Raw genomic sequence first — 22,922 nt, forward strand, 5'->3', positions numbered from 1 at the left:
AATTTCATATATATTTTTCTAAAAGTGCCTGTAGTTTTAGAGAAAACAAGACTTTTACCCGTTGGACCGCTAGAAGGTCAATTTAGCTTTCTATCATCATCTACACTACGACTTTAAGGTTGTTGCCAATTATCGTGGTTCCTTATAGACGTTCTATATGGTTCAAATGAAACCTTTAAATCTAACGTGTATATTATAATACAATCGGCAGGTATTTGAGTTGGCTTAAACAATCTACGGATCGTGACTCAATTTACATATTTTGTGATGAAAATCAAATGAATCTTGTATAGAAGAAAAAAAACTAAAATCTGTGCCTATGTACAGGGAAAATTTGACGAACATAACGGTCTAGAGCGAGAAAAGCATCACTAATTGTATCATGTCTTGTATGGATTTGTATTTATTAGAAAAGTTTCAAAAATTCTGAAGCAGAAGATAGTGGGAGAAATTAAATGATTATGAGTATGATTAGCACAGAAATATATTAGTATAAGGGACATCTAATATTGATTACTCGTTTAACATTTAAGATCAACCTAACGCTAGTGGTAAAATTTCTTTCAAAATAGTCAAAAGTAAATTAAATAATAACAGAGTTGGAAAAGAATTAATGTTCAATTTACTCTATTTGTGTCGTTGTTAAACATGTAGCAAACTGTAAATCAGGAGCCGTAAAGCTGGTTTGCTATGATCAACCAAGGTTAGGCTAACATGAACAAACATATAATAATGGAGGAGAGTATTATCCTATGTTTAGCATCAAAGTCCTTGCCTGATTTAATTTATAAGATCTTTGAGCAATATTGAAAGTTAATTAATTAAGAGTTTTAATAGTTTAAACAATTATTACACGTTGTAGATTGCCAGTAGATTCCATACCAGTGTTATCCTGCCTTCTAGCCAAAATGCTGTCTGCTGTACAAATTTCATAAGTTCGTGTGTGATAGCCCAATCATGTCTTGTATTTAATAGTTTTTTGGTGTTTTTGTAAACTTTAAAATATTGTGGCTCCAGAAAAATACCCATCAACCGCTATAACATAACCTAAAATAAATATGTTTAGACAAAAACGTGCCTTACAACAGAGGTCGGCTACTTTTAAAGTCAAAGGGCTATATAACAATTTCTATTTCACCTGGAGGAACCAATAGTCCAGTAGAGGATAAAATCAAAGGACTTTTATTGAATCTCTAAGTTTGAAAACTCTATCATATTTGTTCGGGAAATCCAAGAAACATTAGAAAAGTAAATAACATCTCCATAACCCGAAATGTATCTCAGCCAAAAGTTATGAAGCTATATATGGTTAAAACCTTAGGACATGATGTGGTTTACAGTTATAATCACATCATTACGTTTTCAAACCTATCGTTCTTGCACAGAAATGTTGCCATGGCGGGAAGTGTTGATTCAATGTGAATGTTGAGTTTGGCTCCAGTTAACCTACCTCTTAGTGCAGCGTCTGGAATCCATTGCTGTCACAGATTTGATCCTTGGAATTTGGAGTCGAGTCTGTGACAGCGTAAGACTTTAGTTGCTGCACTTAGAAGAAGGTGAACTAGAGCTGAAATCAACATTGGCGTAAATTGTTTTGGTGTATTATGCAACGTTTAAAAATCAAATCAACACGTTTGTATTTACCAGCTATATAGAAAGGTCACCAGTAGTTGTACTAGTTCGGTTATTATATAAAGATTAAACTTATCCAGTTATTTTATTATACTTTGAAACAATTCAAAGGCCTTTATGGTTATTTTTGTCATATAAACAATACTTTGGCTATTTCAACATAATTTTTGTTGCATCACACCATTATATCATTGAAATCATTAGGCGAGTTGAGGGCCATCAAAAAATCATACTAACTTTGCAGGCCTCTGCCGTGGAATGTGTTTACTTTTTCCATAAAGAGCCTGAACCTTTCAAATATCTTGAACACAATCTAATCGTTTCGGGGAAATATACATTGAAAGAGTTGGTACAACTTAACAGCTAGATTAAACATCGCTCTTTTTAAGCGATAAAACTGTCCGTATAGTAAAAGTCTCTATAATACAGATGCAATATACTGCTAATTGAATGACTAAAAGAACGACTACAAGTACACTATAAGTTCGGTTTAAATACTGAGAAATTGGTTCTTTCATGACCTATAATTAAAGACAGGTAAACAATGAAACTACTTCATTGTTATTGAATCTATAACGAGGTTTAAACATAAAACATGATAAGAGCAAAATAAACATTATAGGGATTCCTAGTAACACTTAGAACATTCAAGGCTAAAAGGTAATTACAAATGTTAAATTAGACTAATAGTGAAGATAAGGCCATTTCATATCAAATGAGTGATAATGTTTGTGCGAGAACTAATTATTAACAATAACTCGTTAAAACAATAAACCACAACCCAATGGTAACTAAGTAACACGGTTAAACTTGCTAGTTAATTAACTTTTTCTGTCAATTTAACCAGATATTTTATAAAGGGATATTTGAATCTACTCAAGTGAATTCTTACTTATTTTGCTCCAAAGAGTATTTATTTACGCGATATTTTTATGTGGAGATCTACCTTTACTCTTTTCTAGATATATTTAATAAAACTAAATAAAAATAAAGAAAATAGCACACGGTATATATGTATGACAGATAATTGTGCTGTTAAAAACTTTCCAAACAAAACAATCTTAAAACAATTGGATTTTATGGGATTAAAAATCAAGGACTACACTTAGAACGTATTTTTATATTAGGTTTCTAGGTGTCTAAGGTTTAACCCACACATTTATTTATCGCCTATGTAACAAAATGAAATGTGTATATCGAAATCGTATTCCTTATTTTCTATATTTAATTGTTTACCCTACATAAATATGAGATTTACAATAATCATTTCAAAGTGTATACGAAATGAAGTGGCAAAGTGATAGTACATCGTTAATAAAATCTTCGAATGTTTAAAAATGTTCATCGTAAGTTATTTAAAGTAGCCATATTCAACCTTATTTATTTCCTGTTGTTTACTTCTGAAAGAAAAACCTGTATCTAGACAGCATAAGTTGGTAGCTTTCTCAATCTTCTACTTCTATCAGGAAATTATTATAATTGGTTGAGCGTAAGTGAATTTGTCTGTCTGCTTGTTTATCTATTTGGCTATCCGTCTGATTATCTGTCTGTCTGTCCATACGATATATCGAAAAAGAAATTGTCCATAGACTTGAAATGTTGTAAGAAGTTTCATTTCTATACAAGGAACACTGAGTTCGATTATGGTACATGTCAATATATGGGATTTTGTTGAGCGTTAGCGAACATTTATATAATAAAGTCAAGATAGCAACGGAAAAATAACAAAATAAACGAATTTGTAAACAAAACCAATGCATCCATAAGAGATATTAACACATGTAGCCTAACCACTCTAACATTTATGGTGTCTTGACTTTTATTGTTTTAACACTGATATGATACTCAATTTATTTAACTAAAATCTAAATTCATTATGTAGCAGGATATGCCAAGAAATTTTTCTATCTCCACTCAATCTCCATCAACATGAGTTGTATGATGGATCATTTTTTCAAATGGTTTTTTTAATAATTTTCTCTCTGTCCACAGTTGATTTCGAGAATGAAATAAACTATTAATTTGAAATGTTACATGCATACTCAGCGAAGTCCCGTGCAACACATGGAGAGGAGTATTCCTTTCCTTCCATACATAGAAAAGACTGATAATACAAAATTTGAGAAACTTACTTGATACGTGGTATGAAATAGCCATAGCCTTAACGAATATTGGGTAGGTTGAAATGGTTCACTACATGAATGACAAGATATTTTATTAATCTACGTACTTCCTGGGGTATTTCCAAAATAAATATATTTTATTCTGTTATTTGCTACTTATCAGTTTTTAATGGAAAACATTTAGTGATGTTATGCTTTTTGAAATGGAACTGAATGCAAAAAAACTTTATGAACCAAATGAACTATGACTATAGAACTAATGTTATATATTTTAGTGTTTATACAATGTTTCAAAGTCTTGAAAAAACTTTGTGTTCTTATGATGTATTTAGATAAAAAGTTATAAATAAATAATTCACTTCTATAATCTATTGTAGGTATGTAAGCTCCTGTTATGTAATAATTTAGCTCGTAAATATTCCATTAATTATACAACTTATTCAGAATTACGAAGACTAGATTGGGTTGCTTGGAAGAAGGTATTTTCATTTTAATGTCGGTTACTGTTCCTAATCTTCATCTATACTTACGTGTTCAAACCACTGTTTGTTCTTATACTTTTTACTTTAATAATGCTGTTCAAGGTATAAATAATCCGGTTTTCATTAGTATTCTTTTACCGAACTCATCCCATCTCGCGTCTTTTTTAAAGAGTGACAAATATTTTCTACAAAAGAGCGCGTCACTAAAGGAAAATAGTTAATTACAGTCTTGTTCTCTGTCCTGCGGTGTTTTCCGCTTGGATGCACTGACTGATAATGAAGTCGCCGATATTAAACGTAACAAGAAGAAATCCTGTCACCCCTCTTTCAACCCCTCCACCCACCCCTCCATCTACCCCTCCGCCGCTCATTACAGACTTGGCATTTAAATTCATTATAGGGCTCGTGAACGCTCTCAAAGAATACAGTCTCGCATATACGAAGTGTTATTAAAAATCCATCAAACTTTTCAGTTTTACATTTTCTTTTCCATCTCGGAGATTCCCCAATGTTTGCTTCTCCCTCCCTCGATGCCTTTGAACATTATTAGAGCAAGCGTGGAGGAATTTACTAACAGAAGTGTATTAGTTCTTATATCCAGTTGCTCAAACATTAGCTTTTAGATTAATTAATCAGGTGATGAAGTAAATGTGGCTGCGTTAAGTTCTAATTGAAATCTGATGAAATGCGGTTCATTTTAAACCAATAGTAAACCGAAGATATTTGAGCTTCACCTTTAATACATAATTTTTGTATTTTATTGATATTTAGTGGATATTAGATATACATTTTCTGTTTATGCTTTTTTTAAACCATGATTTTATTGTATAACGAAGATTAAAATTAACAATATCAATTTGAATCAATGATTTAAGACCTGTGATTGTTATACCATATGTTTTGTATAACGCATTAGACACTATTTATTTTATTTTTATGAGTAAGGTTGTGGTTATAGTTTCAGCTTATAGAATTTTATATTAATATGAGTAAATATCTTTGTGGCCATGCATTGATATAATATTTGACTTAGAACAGTAATACCGTGAAAGTTAATTTTTTATATTGATGCGTACTTCCCTTACGCGTACTTCTTCGTAGAACAAATAACCGGTATTATTACATTTTTTTAATGAATTGCCTCTTTGTTTTAAAAAGATAAAACATATTATGGTTTGGTAATAAGCTTGATAACATCTTAGCATTTATAATTGGTAATTATTTTTATTAGCCTGCCAACATAAGTTATCTCATATTACTTTTTATGTAAGATACATGTATTTCATCTATGTACAATTTCATCTTTGCTTATGATGAAGTTTCCATATGGATCATGTTTATAAATACTCCTTATTATCATTAAACCATTATAATTTTAAGGATTTCAGCTGAGACTTTCTTTAGATATAGTGCTAACTGACAAATATAAGGACTGTTAGTTACTGAGTGCTTTCGTAAAAATATAATTCATGTAACCGAACTATTAAAGGAATTGAACATCTTGTGTCGATTGGCGTTGTAAGCGATAATGAATAGTAGGTTTCAATGTTTTGTCGTCATACCATTATTTTATTGCAAAACAGGATAGGAATATGCCTCAGGATGTATTGCGTAACAGGCTTCGCTTGAAGTTGCATACACAACGGAATGCCCATGCACATTTCATTCTAGAGATTTCCTGCGTAAAATCGGACTATCAGTCGGAAAATAGATTTTTACAGCCTTCAAGGAAATCAGAAGTGATATTTTGCCAGCTTATTGAGTGATAGGCCTGAATGACAATTGAAATCCTATGGATACACACATATACATACATCAACACAATTAGTTGTTGTATATGTAATATTAGGTGTCGTGCAAAATTTAACGTCTACAGATGAAATCAGTCTCAAGATACCCTGTGCATAGTTAAGTTGCGTAAACGCTCAGCCAAATCCTATAGAGAGATGCCCATTATCAGAAAAACGTGACCTTTGTAAAAATCAAATTCCTTGGAAAATTACAATTATACAGCTCAATTTGGTATTGAGACTCTCAACCAAATCCCATGGAGGGAACTGCACCATCATCGAACTCTATCTTGCTTGTGTGTATGGAAATAAACATCAGTTTATTGATTGATTCATTCAAAGACTCGACAGTACTTAAATTTTTACCGACCAACCGAACAATTTAACCAATGACAGTATTCAATTTGATTACAAATTTGTTTACACTACGATTTTCTCATTGTCATTATGAACGCCCCTAAATGTAAAAATATATCCTTAATGCATAGCCTATATAGAAATTAAGCATCACCCAACATTTTTGTCTATATGTCAGATGGTCCTCGAGATGTAGTTTGGACAGACACATAGAAGGAAATTTTATTATTCAGCCCCTCAAAAGATAGGCTCTTCTAACCGCACAGACAAACAGAGATTTTCTTATGAGATATAGGCTGGCGAGCATAAATGACTTAATATTGTTGTAATACGTACTTGAAAACAGAGTAAAAATAAGCACCCTCAATGTAGGCAACTCCCTCGCTTCAGCCGCAGTAAAATTAACAAAAGGAGTTGAGAGGTGTAAACATAGGGGAGTCCCCGGGAAGGAAGAGAAATGTAAAACTGAAAAGTTAGATGGATTTTTAATAATCCGCCGTATATGCAAGACTGTATTCTTTGAGGGCGTTCGCGAGTCTTTTATGAATTTAAATGCCACGTCTGTAATGAGGGGTAGAAGGGGAAGGGTTGACAGAATGTAGGAGGGAGGGGGTGACAGGGTTTCTTCTTGTTACGTTCAATATCGTAGACTTCATTATCTGTTGGTGAAGCCTGGTGGAAAACACCACAGCACTGAATGTTTTTGTAATCAGCAAGGCGATTCAGTGTCCTGTGGGTGGAAAGTTTCGATACTGTCAACCGGACAGTACCAGTCCGAGGAAGGAGGTCTGTTCGTCCGGAAAGTGTGGATTATTAAAATGTCTCATCAGACAACTTCGCATAATAGTAAACTGCCGGACCGTCTTACAGATTCTGTAATATGCCCGTCTCTATTGTCTAGGTTACTCTCAATCTTTTCACAAAATGCGGCAATGCGGTTAAAAAATTTATGGGAATTTGTAAATTTCCTAGATATTCAAGATCCTGGCTTAGCATTTAGAGCTTGATCTCACGCCGTTACTTTTATTCATTGTTCAGGGTAGTTTTTTTGTGGAAAATCTCATCATATCCATAGACATTTAATATTAAAATAAAGTATAACATAGAAACTTGGCCATATGTTGCCAAATATAGCGACTGATAATCTCACATTCAAAGATGCTTTCCCATCAACAAATTCGGTTTATTGTTATATATAAACCTTTTTCAAATACCTCTACTAAAAATCAGAAAAATATTGAAATAGTCTTAATATCACGGAGTTCTTATTTTTACCAATTTATCAAATACATTCTAAATCAAATATTCTAATTATTGAACTCTTTTTCTTCATAGCGTTCTCCCTCCACGTGTCTTTCCTTGTACAGTCAGTGTATGAAGTATACCAAATGTCTGAAGTACCCAAAATTAGTAAACAAGATAAACACAATCTTAATCGATTTCAAAAACCTCTCACTCACTTCAGTTTATTATTAATGGCATTTTATTTTATTCAGTTCAAACAGTCCTGTTTAAAAATAGTACCTTAAGAACATTAATTAATTAAACGAAATGTGTATTACCTTTATTCATATTTGATTTCTTACTTGCTCACACAAAGTCTTTATAGTTCATTATTACGTTTTAAGTCTTGCATGTAATTGTTCTATAATACAAACAATTTACAATAGAGTTTTTTTTATATCTGTCATTTCCAGTAAAATAGAATCCAACAGCAAGCAAAGCCTGGCTCCTTTTTGCTCCTTGTTTCACTAACGGATAATATCATAATATAAACGCTAATGTAATTAGAATGGTATAAATCTGGACTATACGTTAATCTGATTTTTAGATGTTGGTTTCTATATACCAGTGTTAAAAATCACCATATAGTATACATTTTTTAAGTTAAAAACTTTTGCAATTCCTGAACAATTCTGGAATGTTACACTACAATGAGACACATTGCATTTATAAATTCAATCAAGTTTAATACAACACACTTAAATCCATTTTTTCATTGTACTTTTCGAGCGGTAGACAGAAATACTTGGCTAACTTCTTGTTAAAAGATACCATACTGGAAGTATACTGTTCGAAATTATAAATAATATACCTTTGTTGATTGTTGATCTCTCAATCAAGTCTACATAAAACGTAGCTGTGGTGTGAAGGGTTTATTTAATGTAAATGTTGGGTTTAGCTTCAGTTCACCTTCTTCCTAGTGCAGCGTCTGCAACCCGGAGGACATGTGTCTCAGACATGAATTCGTCTGAAGAGATCTAAAACGAACTCATTTCATAGCTTCGGCATCAGACACGCTTACTGAACAACTGAGTTTTCCACACATAAAATATGTGATTCAATGTTAATTTTGGGCATAGCTCCAGTCTGTGCCAACGTCAGATTCCAGACTAAGAGGAAGTTGAACTGTAGCTAAACTCAACATTCAAAACAAATTACGTCTGCTTCAAATTGATAAAACAAGTCTTATATTTTGAGATCCTTAGCCAAATTGTAACCTAGTTTTCTAGGATTTGACGAGGGCGAATTATTTGTATCTTTAATCCATCTCATCTATTAGTCCTTAACTCTGACAAGACTATATTTTAGAAATAACTGTATTGTATGCCCTTGTACTATAACAAGTGGCTAAAACAAACATACTTATGAAACTACAGTTAGGCATAAGAAATGAGTTGGAAAACGTAAAACTGTAGTTATTTTTCACACTGGCAGGAGCTTATTTCATCAACATATTTATCAGTTTCAAAAACTCTACAAATCGCCAATGCAATAAAAAATTACGTGGAACATTTTTTGCGTCTCACACATTTTTCAAATCAAAGTAGTTTCTGACATACGACTAAAGAGCACCCATTTAGACCGTTTACTTTGCTGAAGTTAGCAAGATTGCCAAAATAAAGAAGTGTGTATGTGAAAATAGTATGATTAAATAATATTTATTTTGTTATTACTAAATAATAATATTTGTTATTAATAATAATATTTATTCAACAAAACCTTATGTGGTATTCATTGGCTGTTTATACTCCTTTAAATATTGTTCTGGCATTGAGAAAATACTGTTAAAATTGAATTAAGTATTTATGTTTTAAGGTCAGAAGCAGGTCCTGCCGGAGAAGCCATGGACTTGGCTTTGGATGAATAATGAATACAAGTAAGCGTAAGTAAGTATGTCTTATTGAATAGTGATTATTAGATTACTTTATGTCTATATAAATTATAATTTCGTTTACAATTTTGAACTGACTTTGGTACATAAACATACAGGCATGTAAAATCTTTGGAAACACCTTAGTTTTTTTTAACTGTAGCAGATATAATTTAAAAGCTTTTCACATTGTTATAAGGTTATCTTAACTACATTTTTATGCAATAAGTATCGCACAATGGAGGACCGCTTGTGGAGAGTGTTATGGAAATCTTACGCAAGCCTAAGTCAATACTTATGTCATTGTAAAGGCTTTTATAGTTAGAACACAATACCGGAAATCAAGCTTCATAAACTTTATTAATATTATAAACGGTGGATGTTCAAATAAAATTAATGATGTATAGGTTAAATTTAGTAGGAATTACTCCATCAGATAATTTACAACTTTGAATACTGAAAGTCTACACATCCTTTTTGTTTGTGTGGACATACAAAATACAATGAAGAATCTCTTTTTGATAATTGTTGCTCATTATTCGATCTTTTTAGTGACTTTATCTTACATAAAATTAATAAACATTCATATGCTTTCAAAACCCCAAAACTTATTTATGCAACCTAATTGTAGTTGAAAGTTTGTAAGCAAATGAAATTCTTTAAGACCACAATCCATAACAATTATTCCATGCAAGCAATAAAAAAGGAAACAAAATATGGCTTTTTAGCTGTTTATCAATCCTTTGTAAACATTTTCATAAAGATTATACTCGTAAAATTATAACTTTTCTGAAAATCAGGAAAAATAATCTCTAATTTTTATTTGCCAGAATTAACCTTGATAGGTATTTTTATCCCCATATCATGGAACATAACAAAAAGTAGTTTTAGGGCACAATTAAATTTAAATAAGTAAACGTCCTAATCAAAGTTCAAAAATTTTACCTCGGAAGCATAAACGTGCACAATAATGGCGTGCAAGGAATGATTGGATACACAATTCTTCAGCAATTTAAGGACATCGAAACAGAAATACTGGGAGGCGGAGTCGATAAATACGTATTTCAGTGTAGAAAGAAGATGGAGTGCGAATGTGAAATGACGTACCGACCTCCGACAGATTTAATAACTTAAAGTGTTAAAGAAAATGCTTCAATAATAAGACAAGGCTTTGATGAGACTCAGACATTAAGAATAATGCACACCCAGAATAACAGATATCGTGTTTCAGTTACACAGCACGGTGAAGGAAGGATACACGAGGCTTTATTTAGAAAGAATAATGCTTTGATCGCGTGTTTCGTTTTGTTCAGGGTATTTGGAGCTGCCTTATAAGCTAGTATCTAGACTCATTACCAAAATCCAACGGAAGTTCGCAGAACGTCTTAGGAACAAATAATCTTAATCTATCTTTCAAAAATTGGCATGGACCTTCCAAAAGTAACTAGCGCAATTTGTGATGGAGTTCATCAGAACGTAAGGGAATCAGTCCCCGTAATGCAACTAATTTATATACTACTCTGGAAGATTTCCCATTGAATGGCGGTTAGGACATTCTGTTTACTAAACCTTATTTCAATACTGTTTGGTCCTAGGAATTAGAGCTCCAGTGCCGCTTTTAGGTGGTCTCAAATACCTGTAGCTTTTAGACACCGAAACTTTGTGAACTCTATGTGTATTACTTTCTAGAAACGAAAGCCTTTACACGTATTTTGAGAGCTCTAATGTCTGTAAAGGTATCAAGATGCCCTTTAATACATATAGAGCTATAACTATCCAAAGCTTCTAGTAGTAAAAATCCCCTAGTATAGGAGATTTCCTGCTTTCTGAAATTTTTAAACGTTTTGCAGCTTCTAGAGTTATTGGCATATTCCTAAAACAAGAAGCTTCCTATGGTGGGATTATTCAGGAACTGGGATCTGTCATACGCACGTCTTGAGAATCATGAACTTCATGAAGCTATAAAGTCTACATCTACGAGTTATGAGTCTGAAAGTTATTAGGAAAAGGAGATTCTAGCACACTGTAAGGTTCCCATAGAAGAAATGTTTCTATTGGCCAGAAGTTTCCAATAACTAAAAGCACTCCGTGTTCAAGAGTGCATTACAGTGTTGGTATATGAGTTGGCCAGGGATTCCCAGAGACCCAGAACTTCTATAAGCCGAGAGTCTCTAGACGAAAAGCTTTGGCGAGGAGCATTTAGAGGAAATAATATCTCTGAATTATGGATATACATACCGTATGATGAAAGCTACTATTTAGTAGTGGCTTCAAAAGGTTTAGTGCTCCCAAAATTGGAATAAATTATTTTGCGTTATACAATTTTTCTTTTTATTCTCGAGAAGCCAACATGCACTCATCAGTTTACCTTAAAATTTTCAAAAAGTAACATTGTCTCACGATATCTTGTTCCATGTAATTAAGTACTAGCCAAATAAAACATAATTTAACTTGTAATGTATTTGAGTTGTTTAGATTTGCCAATTCATTTATGAGCTAAATTCTTTAAGTTATAAAAATTTTGAAATTTTAAATAATTAAAAAATCACTTTATTAACTACGTATTTTATTCTTGGTGAGTCTCAAGAATTCGGATTTTTTTGTTTACCTGAGCCTTATAAAATTGTTAGTTTGAGTCTGTTACATTTGTGAGAGATAGTGAGAGATATTAAGTATATTATGGATTAGTTTAAAAACGTTGTGTTTGCTAAAGCGAACGTGAAAAGCTAACGGGACCCACCCTGCCTACGAACACAAGCCGTTTGAGCACTCTTTTAAATAAGCGCGAGTTCAAGTAAATTGAAAACCTTTTGTGTTAATCTTTAACATAAATTAAACGCCTTTCACAGTGGTTTATAAAATACACATTACCTAAACTTCGTGCTTCTTAACACTACCAATACCAAATTGACAAAAACAAGATAAATTAGTTTATTATAATTTATATGTGCTTATATAATTATTAAAACATAATGATACGTACGTTACTAAAGTATAAAGGATTTTTATATTATATTTTCAATTTGCAGATTGACAAACTTTTGTGTGAGTTCTTTTTACAAGTGTTACTGACAATGAATGACTTGATAGGAAATTAAAATTTTGAAATTTGCCATAGTAATATGTGACTAAAATAGAACATACACTCTTCCACTAATACCACGCATTTCCTACCTACCTCAGTGCGAATACCGTGTTGTTTATTGGCTTGGTTCGGTTCGCCTTTTTGGTTAATTTTCACCTAATGTGAACTTTATAATGTGGTTTACCCAGTCAGGTATTGTTTGACGTTTTTACTCGCTAATATTATGTTTTTAAATTTAGAGCAAGGTATATCTTATACCTCATATCTTATATGACTGTATATCTTATAACGAGTCACGTAATAGTCTTCGCTGAGGTTGGGTTCAAAATTTTAAGTTTGTAGCTTATTTCATTCTCGTCTTGTGGGTAGGTATACAGAAGCAATTTTATCATCCCTACGAATGAAAGAATTTAATGATGATCAGACGAAACAGTAACATCATAGATTTCATTCTTGTTTATGAAGAAACTGTTATAATAAAATTATATGGATAGTATATACAAAGTCAAGACATGAAAACTTTTTAGAAGTAGTTTGCCACATGATACATTCACATTTTTGTTAACTTAAGTTGGGTTTCATGGCAGTGTTGAAATAATACATTTTTCTGTACTACAACGCAAGGGAGCGCATAAACAAAATCTTGTCACCGAGTTTTGACCCCGATTTTTCCTTCATTCTATTTTACTTTATGAATAACATACATGTGTTAATATATAACATTTTAAAATCTCATATCATTATATTCAGCTTGTTTTCAAATGTATTTATTTTGCTATTTTCTCTTTGGTATTATTGTTACTCTATGTCCAATATAATATATTTGCTAACTCTCAGCAAAATTCATTCGAAATTACATGCACCATCGTTGAACTCAGTGTTGCCTATATAGAAATAAGGGCTCATGCAAATTTCAGGTGAGGACAGACAAGCTGATGGACAGATGAACTGATGGATAGGAATGAATTTTTTAAACCCACAAGTAATAGTGTTCGCTACCTCCAAGCCAATAATATATGTGGCATTATCATTCTGCACTTTATATTTGTAAGTTTGTTGTGCATGTTTATTTTGTTTACACTTATGTGTCCCCTGACGAAGAGGGTATATTTCAATTAATGAAACGTGGTGTTCTATTCGTGTGTCCGTATTGAAATAGAAAAACGTATTGTAGGTATAAGTGAAATACTGGAATTTCGGCTCATAATATAACATTTATTTAACTAAAACCGATTTAATAATATCACGATCTTCAATGTAACGATGTATCCTGATTATTAACACGATGTGGGTGATATTTAGTTCCAAAGTACCATACATTACTTAGTATTCCTTCTGTTTGCATCATTTCCAGAACTGTTCAAGGTAATCAGTATGATTGCCTCTCACCTTCCATCCTATGATGTATTTTTTCCTTTTGGGTACTCTTAGTTTTAGTTTTTTCCACATTAATAATATTGATTCAATACGCTACAACAAACTGACCTGAAGTATTTCAGGATAATATTAAAGTCACCAATGGACTTGGTGGCAATTTTAATGTCATACCTGTGGATTCCTAATTATGTCTATAATATTATAAAAGGACAATTCCAGGCGATTTCCCAATTTTTCCGGTTAAATTAAAAAATCATAAATTTCAACCGATTCCTTTGGAGATATGCTAATTTATCTATTTATGCAAATAATATATCAAGAAAATATGTATAAAGATTTAATCCATTGCAAAATAGATGTAATTTTAAACTTTACCAACCAATTCCTTTTTACTGTTTGTATTGCACTATCGTCCATTTTTATGAAGTTTAGCTCTCATATATTTAAAGTCAAATACACTCAAATGGCCATGATCGTGATGTAATAGACACACAAAAATATGTAATTTGTCAGCTTGTTTAAAAGACATTTATTGCAAAAATAGTACATCTCTTAATAGGCAGACAAAATTTGCAATAAGATTAAATAAGCCAATAATACTTTTCTAAAAGAATCAAAGTGGATTGACTAAATATAACAAATCTATATTTGTACCGTCACTAACACCGTGATTATGTGATAAATTGAAATGACCAGTATGGTTTTCTATACAAATGGGCTAAAATGTTTATTTATTTTATGGTTTTTTTCTTAATTTTTGTTCCTTGTTATTGAAACTGTTAATAGTTCCTTTCATTTAACACAGCATTTTCAGAATGTTGAATACGTTTCTTCGGCGATTTCAGCCCAAGAGAATATTTACCTTTATGTTGTTATTTTACGTCTATTAGGGGTTTATTAAATAATCAAGTGTATCATTGCACACCTTATAAACACCTATTTTATCTTATTTATTTCTATTTTAATAATTTTTACCCTATATTCTTAATTATAATATGTTAATGTTTTTTTATAAAAAATATTTCGTATCCGTAAACTAAATTTTTTGTTGTTTATATTTAATTAAAGCTACCAAATTAAAAAAAAACAAACAAATTATAAGTAGATATAGTAATCCTTTTTTTTGCTTTCAGGTATGAGCAATGTAAGCTTCACGTCCTTCGAGAAATCTGGTATATATTTGAATACTCTGCTGGTCGTGAAAGAATACAACATTCCATGCTAAAGATTCTCTAATAAGAATAATTCTTTTAAGGTTGTTTTCTACAAGAATGCTCATTAAAATCAATTTTACTGTTATATATAGTTCAAAGTTCAAAAAATGTATGAACTGTCATTTAAAGATTATTGCTAGAATATTCCTATAATTCCTAAAATAATTTTTAAGTTCAATCCTATGATTAGTTATTTTCTATTAAACAGATCTATAAATGTGCTAATTCCTACATATAACTGAAACACAGTTACTAATAATAGTATTATTATTTTTATTGTTCTAAAATTTGACTATCAAAAAATATAAGGGAAGAAGAGACACAGTATAAGGACACTGGTTAGGTATATGTTCTTGCCAATAAATTATCATATTTATGTTCAAAAAGTATTAAGGAACAAAAATAATAGGTGGACTTTACATCTCCTTCTGAATATAATCTCAGTTCCTTTATTTTTTATGATTTATTGATTTTATTTCCGTAATCTGGTCCTCTCTATTTGCAAGTACAATTACATGAATATGGGACTGCACGCGAAACAAAACTCCGTATTGGAAACGGTAACGAGCAGTAATTAGGAGATGTTTGAAGTTATCAGTTGCTACTCAAGAGCTCGGCCTGACTGGTCTTAGACGCCCCCTCACTCGTCCCCTCCCGCACCCCTCCCCCTCAGTTGCTATGGAGACTTTTTACAAATGGCGGGCCCTCTTTTTGTGAGACGGCTGCCAATCAGAAAAGTGAGGGGAAAAATTATCAAGAAAATGAAGTAAGAAGTGCTGAGGGTGGATTAAAAAGTTGGGGTAGGCCGGGTGGTCGGGGGAGGGGTGGGCGGAAAACCCTGCGGCACCCGCGCGTTACTCGGGTTATTGAAATGTATTTTACAAGATTGGAATCCGGTTATAGAACATCATTAGTAACCAAGTGGGGAATGATTACTTCAACACAATATTATCGGAGTGCACAAGTTTGTGTAGTCTTCAGCTCCTTATTAACAGCTCTGTTATGCTTTAAAGAACCTTTCAGGAGAATACCAAGATATAATTTATTAAAAAATGAGGTACAAAAAGAAAATAAATATCAACCAGCTGTATTTTTATCGGTAGTTAATTTTAGAATTTTCCATAAACAAATAAATATATAATCATACAAAAGTTTCAAACTTAACGAAAATTAAATGTTTAAAACTAATATTGGACATATCATTTAGTGTTTAAAAAATAGTCTAATAAATGGGTTAGTAGATTTTTATTTTTCCAATTACAGTAACCTAAATTAATAAAAACTGTTATTCGTTATTTGCCAGGAGGACCTGCAAGTGCCGCTCGATTTACGCTACTAAAACACAAGTGCTGAGTTATATATACATGCAGGGTGTTCACATAAGAGCACGACCACTTTAAGGTTATGTTTACACAAGCCAGGAGTATCAAATAACTATACTGGTTGTTTCGTTTAAAAATTTTCAACAGGTGCCATTATTGTATTAGGTAATTTTGTAGAGTTTTCCTCTTATGAGTGCACAGTTATCTGTACTAGTACTTTACTAGTTCTATAGATAATAATAATTAATTAGTTTATAAAAATAGTAAGTAGAGCCTAGTGGCTAAGCGACACATTTCTCGACCAGTATTTACAGGACAATTTTGTTTGAAATGAAGTGTAATATACGCCACAAAAATCTGTTATACCCTTTTCTAAACACGATGGGTATATAGTGAATAGAATATAAAAATACAAAATATTTCACTGTTAGCTAACGTTTTGTGGTAAATTCTATGTTGATGTGCATATCACTACCTAATTGGTTACACATTTTATGAAATTTGAACGTGTGACATAGTTATACTTGTAGTCTCTAGAAATATATCTAGATTTTAGATTTTGTACGAAAGTTCATTTGTATATACACAAGATATGAGTTTTATAGTGATGTGTGTATATTTATGTAATTTGGCCAGCGCCATTCAAAGCATATCATTAATTAGACTGGCACAATTTATCTTTTATCTGCCGGGGATTTAAAGATGTATTTTATGTTTAATTCTCCGTATTTTGAAGGAAACAGGATTTTCCGGACATTTGCCATCGTTCAGTGAAACAAAAATATCAGTAACACTACGTTTCGAGATCTACAATCTGATCTCTTCTGTAGGTAAATAACTAACCTAACACACAATTAAAAACTAGATTAAAATAAACAAATCATACCAGAGTGTTGTTAAATGCCTATTTCAGGAATCACAACCACCATGTTATTTGTCAACTTCTTTAACTCTAAAACATGCACTTAATAAGAACTAAAAACAACACTAATTATTAAAATTGAACTACAGAATTTCCGTATTTATGTTTGTCCACAGGACATGCCAAGGATGAACTGAGCAAGCTATAAACTTGAAATTCCACACCAAAGGCTGTTATGGCAACTGTGGTGTGGTGTACCTGCCTTGTTTACTTTAACCAGGCATATGAAAGTATAGCTTTATACAATATATAAATACCGCTTTAAAAACTAAATAAATTGGAAGAACATTGTTCTCCTCTTGCTACCAGAATTTTAAAATTTTGCAGAAAAATAGTGATTTTTCCACATCATTTCCAAGAACTTCAGGTGAAATAATTGACGCCGAAGCTTAGTGCATTTCAAAGTTTTACATTACGACCTCGACTAACAATTTTATGGAGAAAATCAACTACAACTCTGAAGATATTGAACATTGAAAATTAAAAATCGTTCCCTGAGGATTTAAAAGCAGATACTCCATCGATTTGTATTTTTTTAATATGTGAAAATACTGTACCTGTAACTCCTGAATTCCTTTGTTATCATTATAAGAACTCCCGACTTGTGTATAATCTATCCTATTTGTGCCTAATTGGGGTATTGTCTCCAAATTCTCTAAATGACCTCATGGAATGTTAATAGCCAAAAGTAGCATCGTCAAGGAGACATAAAGTGCCAGCAAGTAACGCTGATTTTATGTACTCAAACTTTAGTAGATACATTAAGTGATAATATCCTTCAACACTGATTATAATTTATCCGTTCGACAAAAATATAATAAATATACAAATATGTATAGAAAAAAGTACCAGGAAATTTTGATATTCTTTTAACAGTTCAGTTTAGAATGGAATCGTGCACATCAGTGTAGGACTTTCTAAACCACTTAATTATGACTTCACTAATTATTCACCACCCCTTAGGGAGTCATGGACAATCTTAAACGTAAGCATATGTAGATGTGCATGTCATTTTCGAGGTTTAATTAGACTAAACTTATATCGTCAAAATATTTATTCACATACGCTGGTGATTATTTGCATTGCATTTTAAATACTCCATGTAAATTATTTTCATCTAATAACAGTCTGAAAATATGAAATAAAAACAAAGAGATCTATAATGTATATGTACAGCATTTGTGCCTTTTTAAACAGAAATGTACAAGCTTTTTAGCAAAGTGGGGTTTAAATGAAAAAAAAATGTATAATTAATGATTATAAAACTCGATATTTTAACAATAATGATTTTAGATTTATTTGGCCTTAAGTTGTTTACTATCATCATTTGATAAACCACATGTATCAAACTATGTATACCATTTAGTTTTCAATATATTATAACTTTGAAATTTCTAAAAACTTAAACTTTCATTCTGGAGTGTTCAAATTTCCTTTTTTACATAATTTCTTTTTCTTATAAATGTATTTTATATGATAAGCCAATTAGCTTAGGCTTAGATTACAGGCCTCCTCATCATTTAACTCCTCGAAAATGTTACGTTACAGACAACATAGAAAGTATCTTATAGGTCCTATATATTATATTGATGTAAGATTTCATTTCTACGAATTGAGCAGTAAAAATTTGGACTCATGGACAATGTTATAAATTTATGTAAGGAGATGCTTATGTTTTCCATATTGTACACATACGAAAAATAATTTAAAGGTCTATGCTAAATTTCTACTTGTTAAAACAAGCCATTGTTAAATTTAAAGTTTTTAAGTGAAAAAAAACTAAATGTGGGTAATTACTGTGGGTAAATAAAGTTTTTGGCCCCTTTAAAATTATAATTTGGTTTGTCTTTTGTCTAGGAATAATACCTGAAATTATTGAAAGAGAGTTTTGGGACACCCTGTATATATCAAATACATGTAATACTAGAAATCTGTAATTCAAATTATATGACATGAGTGATAAGGAAGCATTGATGAACATGACTTTAGGATAAAACAATTAGAAGTATATTGATACGCCATTGTATTCTATGAAAAACGCCATCCGCTAACAGGGTATGACACTATCCCTATGACACCCTATGACACTATCCATCAGCTGCATGGATTGCCTAAGAAGGGACCATCCAAATATTACCATTCCATTACAAAGTTCTCTCTTCCAAGAAAGTATCCAAGTATCTCACACTCAGTGTAGACTCTAACTGTTCAGTAACTTTCAAGGTCACACGAAACTTCATCTCTTTAATTGCTTCAAACTGCAACTTTCTCCCCAGGTAAAAGCTCTCAGAAGACATGAACGGGCTTTAATTTGGCCTGGTTTAATACAACCGTGCCCTAAAACTATGCGAGAACAAAGGTAATTCTGGGAAAAGCTCTTAAGAAAGCTCTTAGTTAAGCGTGGCGTAATAGCTCTTTGACGTTATTCCTTGTATTATGTAAAGAGACTCTGTGATAAGGCGAATTACAGTACAGCGAGCACCGAATGACTTTATATTAATTAGTGGTCCCGACATCTCCCAGGATGAAACTTTGCTTTTGTCTTTGAGGAACGTTTTAGACTCCGTTATGTTTCTTTTGGGTACTGTAAGATCTCACTTTATTTGTGTTCATTTAAAATCCTTTTTGTACTTCGGTTATAAGTAGAGTAACTTATATAGAATCTCGTGAATGATTGTTATAGATTATACAGATCTCTACTAATTAAAACAATAATATTTTATATCCCAATAGAAAATTATAAAAGGATCAAAATTTGTCCTGGGACTGTTTCTTCCTGTAATTGATTACTTTCTGCATTTACTTGTCATTATAAAGTTAGTGTATCACATAATACACAGCCTGTCTATATACAGCCAGGATAAAGTATCTAAATCGATGCATCCTAAGTAATTAGTTTGTTCTTCCGTAGATGTATACCAAAACACATAAAAAGATACAGCCAAAACAAATCCAATTTAAGACTTGTCTTAAACGCCTGTTGGTGTCCAAAGCGTTCTACTCTGTTGATGAGTCACTGGGATACGTGGTAATCGAAAAGGTTGGATTTGAGGTCAGTGCAACATGGGGTTAACAAATTGACGATTGTTACAATGTGGAAAATCACTCTACTCGAAAACATATCTCATTGGACACAGAACTAAGGAAAGCAGCGGTAGAGACAAGCAACATCAAGTAACCAGAACCAGAGAGGCTCTGCATATACATTGACGGCTCATCAATGCCGAGAATGGGAAAACCGGGGCTGGATATGTCTCCAAAGCATTGCAAGGCTCCATGGCAGTTGGAGCGCCTCTACGAGTTATGAAGCTAAACATTAGGCAGCAAAAAACTCGAAAACTTGGAACTGAACCATAAAGCTGTGTTTCTGATAGACTCTCAGGATGCGATAACTGGACTCTCAAACAGCAAGTACACCGACTGCATTCCAAGTAAATTCCAAGTCATGTTGGCGTGGAAGAAAACGAAAAGGCCGATTTTCTCGTGAAAAACGGTACTTCTCTCCATCAACCACCCTGCGCACAGTCCTGCATTTCTGCCAAGACCTCGATCAGGCAAGCGGTAAACACTTGGCGAAGGATACGTAACAGGCAAGCCAACACAAGAAAGAACTGAGCAATGTTGAATTTACCAAAACACCGAAGCTTATCTAGAAGTGTAGCAGTGGCTGCTTTCAGATCCACCACCGGCCACGATTATCTGGGTTCCCATCTACACCGTATTGGGGTAAATACAGATGCGGCCAACACCCCAGAATGGACACAGTCCAACTGCCCAAGGGTCCGGCCCTAGCCGTCAACCCCACAGACGAAGATGACGGCTACAGGGAGATCGTCCGCTTCTACTGATCATCGCACCACCACATGACTAACATGCCAAGGGTGGGCCTTGGCTTAGAAGAGATAGAGATTATTTTTGTCATTATTGCATAAATAAACGCGCAAGCGCATGTCCACACATTTGAGTAAACTCTTACAACGTCCATCCTTGCCAAAATTTACTATAATTGTACATTATTATGTTTCTAGCTTGAAATCTGTAAATTATGAATAAGAAAACCTCCTAGAAATAATACTATTGGGATATTTATTGAAAAATATAATATACAATACTTCTTTTCTTTCAGATAACGAATATATTTTTATGTTGTTTATAATGTAGTATAAGTAATATATTTTAATAATGTAATTGTATTGCTGAAATAATTTCTATAGTTATATAAATTGCATATCGAAGATTACTTGTTATAACGGATAGGGAGTCCAACTTTAAATTATTTGTTCATACGGTATATTTTTACTATAGTAATATCTACGATTAGTTAAGGATCCGGAAAAGTCTGTTTAAAATCGAGTCCTTTTATGTCCGTGCACTTTATAGAAAGGTCCTATAGACTTTGGTGGAAAAAACTTGATACATGCGTTTCTGTTAAGAAATGAATTTATTTTGGGCTTAAAAGGTCAAAATTTAAGTTAAAATTAAAGTAATAACATTTTTACAATTCTCCTATGGATAATCAAGATCGTAACGATAAAATCGCAAAGTAAACAAACTCATTGTACTCAGCGTATGACATTTTATCACATGGCATATTAACACATATTATGAAATTACTTTGTTTGATGTAGGTTTGTAAGATTGTTGATACCTCCGATACTTGATGTTTAGAATCGGTGAGACCGATACCAGTCTATTAAGTTGCTTAGTTTTTCTTAATTTTATATTCTATTTCTGAAAAATTAAGTACTAAAATAAGCTATTCCAGTGTAATACTAACTCTGTGTTTTCAGTTTACAGAAAAAAATATAAGCGTTTCCGTACTGAACATTAGGTATTATATTTGTATAATGAGTAAGTCAAATTTAATTAAGGATAGAGACAAAGAACTGTGAAAATATAACCATAATCCCCTCTTGCAATCAAGATTGCTTTATTTTCTAAGAATTGAATGCCAAACATAAAAAGGGGAATTATGTTTTAATCAATGGATTTTAATATACTTCAAGACTCCCCACCGCCATCCTGCTGTACTTATTACTCTCCAGAGGGGGTGTGAGGATTCTCAAAGAAATTTTGCTTCCTTAAAAAAATCAAACCACCCTCGAAGAGAAGCCATTCCGATCGCCAATATGGTGATTTTTCGGCCATTGACGGTTAGCGTCCCTGCCTTAACGGTTGCCATGGGGACAGGCGCTGCGGGGGTGGATGTTGTGAAGGAGCGGGGCCCCCTCCCTGTTTGTCCAACAATCGTTGTGCATCACTCCCCAATTAACAATTCCTTGCTTGTAATTTCATAAGTAAATTACCAAAGCCTTTTTCGAACCGATGAATTCATTAGGAGCTGGGAAAAAGTTTACGAATAAAAATCAAGAGAGGAGAAATAACAAGTTGGCCTAATTGGTTTAAAGGAGAGTTGTTAATTAATGGGCAGTTGGGGTATTGGCGATCTGAACCGACTGAATGA

The 22,922-nt window shown here is 32.6% G+C and overlaps 1 protein-coding gene across 1 annotated transcript in view; it reads left to right on the plus strand.

Annotated features, from left to right (window-relative positions):
* Positions 1-21,306, plus strand: part of LOC124355581 (UDP-glycosyltransferase UGT5-like) — a 46,776-nt gene extending 25,470 nt beyond the window's left edge. Inside the window, exons 9-10 of the mRNA XM_046806743.1 lie at positions 20,370-20,510; positions 21,136-21,306. Of these exons, the coding sequence (XP_046662699.1) occupies positions 20,370-20,510; positions 21,136-21,306 (312 nt within the window). The remainder of the gene's footprint in view (positions 1-20,369; positions 20,511-21,135) is intronic.
* The last annotated feature ends 1,616 nt before the right edge of the window (positions 21,307-22,922 follow it).

The sequence above is a fragment of the Homalodisca vitripennis genome, chromosome 2, assembly GCF_021130785.1.
Source record: "Homalodisca vitripennis isolate AUS2020 chromosome 2, UT_GWSS_2.1, whole genome shotgun sequence".
Classification (NCBI taxonomy): domain Eukaryota; kingdom Metazoa; phylum Arthropoda; class Insecta; order Hemiptera; family Cicadellidae; genus Homalodisca; species Homalodisca vitripennis.